Here is an 8,173-nt window from a genome sequence, read left to right on the forward strand (position 1 = left end):
GGTGGTGGATCATTGATGCTTTGGGTCTTTGTTGCTGCTAATGGTGATGGGCCTCTTGTAAAAAATCAAGGGCAAAAATAATTCTACTAAATTCCAAGTGATTTTAACCCAGAATCACTCTGCTTCTGGCAGAAGTCTGAAACCTGGAGCAAGATAATGACCCCAAACACACATCAAAATCCACATAGAAATGGTTGCAGGAACACAAAATCAAAGTTGGTTTCTCGATTTGAACCTACTTGAAGACAGCGATCCAAGAATATCAAGAAACAGGACATGTTCTGCATGTTCTGCATGGTCCCGGGTCCCTCGATAGAGAAAGTGTCTCAGCAGTGTTATTCTTGTCAGAGGAAATCTTCACTAAATATTAATCATAGTGCCCCACTATTATTAATGGGGGTTACTGAAGGAAAAAAACAAAAAACACAGAAAACATGCAGCTTACCTATTTATATAAGCTTGGAACATCACAATCATTGCATGTGTGGTTTATTTAACATATTTATATAGTTGATTTTTACAACAAGGGTGCCAATAATTCTGGAGTTGACTGTATAAGGTTGTTATGGTGTGTGCCCACCCCCTGGGCCCCGACGGTGGCTGCAAGAGCCACAGTTCCCAAGATGAGAAATGTGTTTAACATCATGAATAAGGCCTGCTTTTCAATGAGGAAGATCATATATAAATAAAACTGTATTAGTGTAATATTGTGTCAACTTTTTTATCACCAAGCTAAGTTTCTCTCTTTCTTCTGTTCTCATGCCCCTCTTCCTTTCTCAACCCTCTTTTGTTCTTCTTATTTTTCCAGGTAAACTTCACATTGGCGGCAGGGAACATGCAGGACGTGTTTGAGATCCGAACGATTAACAACACATATGGAGACATTTATGTTAACGCCCCCCTCGACAGAGAAGCGATAGACCGCTACCTGCTCAAGGTGAGAGGATCTCGTCTACTGTAGAAGACGCAACACATAATCACAAATACTGTCTCCAGAGATTCTGGTAGGTTTCATTGCTTAAGAACAGCCTACTTTGACAGGAAGGGGCCATTTGACTGATGTGCAGACTGAAGTCTATACTATTGGTTTTGTGTGATCTGTAGGGGCAGACGATTGTCAAAATAGTTCTACAGCTAAAACAGACATAAAATAACAAAGACATAAAGTGGGAAACACACAACAACATCTCATTCACGTGCTTTTAAGAAAGCTCATTGAATACTTTTTAAGATATGGTGCAGAGTAGCATTTTGCACCATTGCAAACCTTGCTGTGGTGTTAAAAGTAACTGTGATAATGTACTGTAAAGGGGAAATTACTCTTTAGCACCTTTAATAAGATAAAAAGGGCAGAGCTGCTCTTTGCACTTTTGCCTCATTGCATATACATTTATAGGAGCTTCCCTCTCAAGACGCAAAAGACTTGTAATAGACTAATATTAAATGCTGACTATGTGCTGATTAATGCCTGAGAAAAGCATGTCTTATTTTTGCCAATATTTTGCCAACTAAAAAAAAACAATGCTTGCCATGTCACACTGTTCATTTTAGTCAAACAGTGTTGAAATAAGTATTTCCTAAAGTTGAAAGTGTTTTTTTTTTCAATCATGAAAGTGTCTTAAAGCATAGTGCAGATTTTAAAAAATTTCTTAAGTCTTTGAGTAACAAAGTCATTCAGAGTGTTTGATGTGCAAACCGTCAATCTAGAGAAACTTATCAACTGAATTCTTTTTGCACTGGTGGTAACCAGGGTCACAATATCTTCAACACAAATATAGCAGTGAAAATGAGCAGTGAAACTACATGTGTCAACATGTTAATCATAGAAATATAGTGCTAAACTGTGAAAATACATTTTCTTCGTCTACTGCTTTGCCTTAAAAGACCCTGCATGTGCTTGAGAAAATAAGTCAAGCTAGTTTTTTCAACCCAATTTGAACCAAAATATGATGATTGAAAGCATTTTGACTGCATACCAAACCACACACTTCTGTACTTTACATGCTACACTTCAGCTCACTTAATGGTTGTGCATTTAACATACTATTTAGTGTTGTTTGGAACGTAGCCTTTGTTCTCACATCTGGCAGAAACAGTCTTCAATACAAAAAGCATGTACTTATATTATGCTGCTCATATGTTAATATGTTAAACATCCATGCATGTTCATTTGCATGGAGGTTCTTAGTAGATAAGTTAGATTAGCCCCCCACACCAGCACAAAGTGTCTAATTATCGCCCCTCTTAGTGTAACTTTTGCTGTTGTAGGGCTTAATAAATTCCATCCTGCTACTTTGGAATTTTGTACATACCCACAATTATTACTATTTTAGCATTCAGTAGATCATTAATATGGTTATTAGTCATTAATATGGGACATGTGTATGACCCTATGTCTTGCTTGTGTGTACATACAGGTGCGGGCCACGGATAACGGCTCTCCTCCTAGGTTCACAGACCACTCCCTGACCATAAACATTGTGGATGTGAATGATAATACTCCTGTAGTGCAGAGCCCTCGCGGCTACAACGTCAGCATCAGTGAGGTTAGTATAAATACATCTGTCAATCAGTCAATCACAACACTTCAGCACCTCTGAGTTAAACTAAATAAAATCTACACGTTTTTGGCTTTAAGTGAAACAAAGTTAAACATCTGAAGAGGCTGTTTTTTTGTTGTTTTTTTTTTTTTTGCAAAAATTTTAAAGTGTTAACAAAACAGAACAAGTGTTAACACAAACAATTAAGCTGTCTAGTCACCAGCATATGAGCAACATTATTCCAAAAGGCCAGGTTTTATTTTCTTGTATGTGATTTCTTGTCAGTTGTTTCATTTGAAATGATCATTATTTATTACTATACATTATTGGTGTTTTGGCTGCAGCGATTTTCAAACACAGCTTAGGCTGGCTTTACATATAGCATTAGGTCTTGTTTGGCTTAATTGGCTTAAACTGCAGAAGGGCTCCTACTGCTGATGCAGGCTTGAACTCGCTTATTGCCGTTTGCAGCTATATTGACTCTTATTTCTGTAAAAAGCTGCTTGCAAGTTTGCATACAAGACTTCAACATTTAAAGAAGTCAAAGGGAAAAGCTGGCCCATATAATAACTCTTTGCATACATTAAGTTGCTTGCAGCAAAATTTATATGCAACTTTACAGTTACACAAAGCAATTCAAAACCTAAATTTCAAACAACAAATTAACTTCCTCCACTAATTAAGTAAACTAATTGCTTTTTTTGCTACACCTTATTGTTCTCCTTAGAAAGTCATCGTGACGTGTAGTTTACATATTTGCAGTATTTTGTAATCTTCATGTTTTTTTCCGGCTTTCATTACCATTCCCCTTTCCCATATCTATATCTGTCATTTATTTTTTCTCATTTTCTTTATTAAATATTAGTGTTTTATCTCTTATGTGTATATTTAGCTTTTGAAAATAATTACTTAAATAGCTGTTACAGTTAAAACCAACTAGATGTATGTCTTATTCTGCTGTAGAAACACAAAAAAGTTCATAGCAGGTCACATTTCAAATTCCCTTTTTGCAATAAATGACATTGTTTGTATCCCCAAAAAATCTGTGCTCTGTGTAAAAGTACAGGGCATCAAGAGAGAAGAACCTGAATCTAGCTAAGTAGATGGTAATAACATCTTGCAAATGAATAATAAACATTGGCACAAGTAACCATTGTTAGCTAGCTAGTTAATGCAGTTGTTTAAAGAAATGTTAGCTATGGGAAACTCATTTTTGTTGTCGTGGCTGAAGAAACTGACAACATAAAAAATGAACAACCTTGAGTTAATCAGGGAGGTAAAATCAGTGGTTTGAAAATATATCATCTAAGCAATAGAACACGAGAGGGAGAGTGTTAATGCAAAATAACGTCACAGCTATTGGACCATGAACAAGGCGTTTATAATGTTTTAATGTCAGCAGTTCCTTCCGCCTAATTATAGTTCCTTAACAAGCAGCTTGTTGCTACGTCACAGTAACAAACTCCACCCACTCAATGCACAGCCAGCAGTTTGTTTTCCAGCTCCACACAGACCAACTGACAGTTTGGGAATTTAGTGTAGTCTCATCTTCAGAGTCTGACCAAATTGGCTGTCAGTCAAATGAGATCTTATAGGTATTTGTTTTCTGTTTGTGGCAAAGTAAAAAGTAAAACAGTTCAAATGGCTTGAGCGTATCCTACAACTGTCAAAGTTGTTGCTTAGCAACGGCGTCTCAGCAGAGTGATACAGTGTTTGAGAAAGCTTCACAACCAATCAGCTTGCGTGGCCAGAACTAACTGTTGTGTAATTGACATGATTGCATGATGTGCTATTTCCATTTTGATTGGCAAGCTTTAATACACATTTTTGTTTGCTTGTCTTTTATTTGCTAGTTTGCAGGAATGTCCCATATAAAAGGCTAAACATGTTTACATAGACAGCACCAATATCATACATGTAAATATATAGTCTCATCTAAAAGTATTGAAGTGGTAAGGTCAGTTCTTTTGTTTTTGTCTTTATTTTTGTTTTTGGCTTGAGATCAAAAGATGAATATGAGACGATAGATCAGAAGTTCAGCTTTTATGTCCTTATATTTACAATCAGAATATGTCAAACAACAAAGAACATGGCACCTCTTGTGACAGACCACCCAATTTGTAGATGAGTAAAGTATAGGAGAAGGTAGTCTTAAAGTACATAAAAGTAAATAACATATTTGGCTGCACATCCTTTGCCTGAAAAAAACTGCATTAACCTGGTGACCTACTGACAATACCAAAGTCTTTCATTCTTACCTGAGGTTTTTCCAGGCTTTTACCACAGATTCTTTCAGTTGTCATTTGTTTTGAGGGGGTTCTCCCTTAAGTCTCCTCTTCCTTTTATTTTGATGTGTTGGCAGTGTGTTTTGGGTCATTGACTTGTTGCATGATGAAGTTCCTTCTGATTAGACCTCCCAATGCGTTTCTCTGTTAACTGTCAGACTATTTCTGTAAACTTTTGAACTCATTCTGCTGCTGCCATCATGAGTAACATCAATAAAGCTTAGTGAGCCTGCTCCTGGAGCAGCCATGCAATCCCATGCCATAACACTACTTCCACCATACTTCATAGATGAGCTTGTATGTTTTGGATTTTAAGCAGATCTTTTCTTCCTACATCACTTTGGTAAATATGTTTTCCACATGAGAAACAATGAATCTAACAGGGCACACCTGGACAACAAGAACCACCTGTTAGTCACATCTTCCAGTTTTTTTTCTTCTCAGTTGGAAAATGGGTGGGTTGAGTCAAAAAGTGCTATGTTCTAAGTTGTTTAACACATCTAGAGGTGTATAAAATAAGGTAAAATTCAGAAAACTGAAATTCTGATCTGTTGTCTATTCATCTTTTGATCTCACTCAACTCAAATGTCTTCAGTATAAAGCAAAAACAGAAGTATTAGCCTTGTCATTCCAGGTCACTGTATACTACATGTTCATTAGAACTGTGCATAAACTATATGATCATCAGTAATGCCTGTTTAATACATCAAGTTGAAAATGAACCAAAACCAGGCTATTGGGGTTTATTACATTTTATTAAAAGCATTTATCCCCCGAAACCAAATGGCCCCAAACTTTCGATGTGCAGTGTATGCTAGGCTCAATAATGACGTCATTGAGACATATTCTGGTGTGTGTCTGTAGAACGTAGGTGGTGGCACATCGGTCCTGCGTGTGGTCGCTACTGACCGAGACATTGGGCCCAATGGCATGCTGTCCTACTACATTACCGACGGCAACCAGGACCTCACCTTTCGCATGGATCGAATGACTGGAGAGATAGTGACCCGACCTTCACCTCCCGACAGAGAGAGACAGCAACAGTACACACTCACCGTCACTGTGGAGGATGAAGGCAACCCACCGCTGTCGGTAAGAGAACATTTGTGTGAGTGGGTGGGGGTGTTTTATGTGGTTAACCTTATCCTACCTAATGCCTCACCAATATTACATTCAGAGACCTTTAACTTGTGAAAATCTTCCCCCAGAATAGTTGATCACAGTAATTGGAACTTTCTGTGTGCTACTGTGTCTTCTATCACCATATGATTAAGCTCATCAGCTCATTAGCAAGGCCATCATAAGTGGATTTTAGACTGTTAGGGGTTAAGAATGTGTTTATGGGAAGTTTTGACATCAGGCACTGATGTTGGAAGGCCTGGCTCACAGTCTCCACTCTAATTCACCCCAAAGGTATTCTGTCGGGTTGAGGTCAGGACTCTGTGCAGCCCAGTCAAGTTCTTCCTCATCAAAATCGCTCATCCATGTCTTTATGGACGTCATGTTGGAGCAGGAAGGGGCCGTCCCCGAACTGTTCCCACAAAGTTGGGAGCATGAAATTGTCCAAAATGTCTTGGTCTGCTGAAGCATTAAGAGTTACTTTGACTGGAACTAAGGGGCCGAGTCCAACTCCTGAAAAACAACCCCACACCATAATCCCCCCTCTGCCAAACTTTACACCTGGCACAATGCAGTCAGACAATTACCGTTCTCCTGGCAACTGCCCAGCTCAGACTCATCCATCAGATTGCCAGATGGAGAAGCGTGACTGGTCACTCCAGAGAACACGTTTCCACTGCTCTAGAGTCCAGTGGCAGTGTAGCTGCTTAGTCATGCAAACCCATTCCATGAAGCTCTCTACACTGTTCTTGAGCTGATCTGAAGTCCACATGAAGTTTGGAGGTCTGTAGCGATTGACTCTGCAGAAAGTTGGCGACCTCTATGCACTATGTGCCTCAGCATCTGCTGACCCCGTTCTGTCATTTTACATGGCCGACCACTTCGTGACTAAGTTGCTGTCGTTCCCAATCACTTCCACTTTGTTATAATAGCACAGACAGTTGACTGTGGAATATTTAGTAGTGAGGAAATTTCATGACTGGACTTGTTGCACAGGTGGCATCCGATCACGGTACCATGCTGGAATTCACTGAGCTCCTGAGAGCGACCCATTCTTTCACTAATGTTTGTAGAAGCAATCTGCAGGCCGAGGTGCTTAGTTTTATACACCTGTGGCCATGGAAGTGATGGGGACACCTGAATTCAATGATTTGGATGGGTGAGTGAATATTTTTGGCAATATAGTCTATATCGCTGCTGTCAGAACAAAACCTCGTATCTCCATTTTTGTCGTTTTCCATTTTTCCCCATAATTTGTAAATATAGTTGGTCCTTTATATTGTGTCAAACTTTCATGATAAATAGACCAAAAGAAATAGCCCAAAATTGATTAGAAAAATGCCAGATTTCATTGACTTACATTAAAAGTAAAGTCGTTTTTTTCCTTCTGCTGTAAATTTACCATTTTGGAGATGTTCTGACGACAGTGAAATTCCCGTCTGTGATCCCTGGAGATTCTTTAAACCATCTTTCTTCAACGTGCTTTCAACTTGGGGTCAGTATAGACATGCATCCTCTTCCCAACGCATTCTCAACATCTCCAGTTATTTTAAGCTTCTTAGTTATTGCCCTGGTAGTGGAATTGGCCAATTTTAACACTTTAGCTGTTTTCTTGTTAGGCATTTCCTGATTTGTGCAGGTCAACAACCTTTTGTCCTACATGACTGTTTCCACTGGACTTTCTCATAGATGGATGACTCTGGCCATTTGGCCTGCGTTTATCTCATATCATGGCTGACCCATTTCAGTGTTCCCAATCACTCAGGTCAACTTTGAAATATAAAATATGATTGTAGTTCAGTTACATTTCAGTTTTAAGTGTTCCTAGAGGTGCCAACAATGGTAGCACCCATAGATTTAAGAAAAACATTTGTTTCATGACAATTGAATGAATTGTTATTTTTTTTTTATTTCAATAAATATACCTTAATAAATGTTAGTTTATTTGTAATGTTTTGACACATGAGTGATACCATACACACTGGCATTTAAACTAGACTGGCATTTAAACCAGTTGCTCTGAGCATGCTTGCACTCTAAAGAAGGAAGTGTAAACTAGCGATCAGCAAAAACAGGAAACCCACACTCGGCCTTTTTTTTTTCATGAACAGGAACCTACACTTTGAAATATTCTGCACGTTCCTGTTTCAGAATCTTTGTCGTAGTAGCCCCTTTAAATGTGAGTCAATCTACTAACTACAGCTGGTCTCTAGAGCCTTTTGTGTAATG

At 38.6% G+C, this 8,173-nt stretch overlaps 1 protein-coding gene across 1 annotated transcript in view; it reads left to right on the forward strand.

Annotated features, from left to right (window-relative positions):
- cdh23 (cadherin-related 23) overlaps window positions 1-8,173 on the forward strand; it is a 435,604-nt gene that overhangs the window by 351,542 nt on the left and 75,889 nt on the right. The window contains exons 35-37 of the mRNA XM_037538890.1: window positions 809-937; window positions 2,418-2,546; window positions 5,690-5,917. Of these exons, the coding sequence (XP_037394787.1) occupies window positions 809-937; window positions 2,418-2,546; window positions 5,690-5,917 (486 nt within the window). The remainder of the gene's footprint in view (window positions 1-808; window positions 938-2,417; window positions 2,547-5,689; window positions 5,918-8,173) is intronic.

This window comes from Pygocentrus nattereri, chromosome 5, assembly GCF_015220715.1.
Source record: "Pygocentrus nattereri isolate fPygNat1 chromosome 5, fPygNat1.pri, whole genome shotgun sequence".
NCBI classification, from domain to species: Eukaryota; Metazoa; Chordata; class Actinopteri; order Characiformes; family Serrasalmidae; genus Pygocentrus; species Pygocentrus nattereri.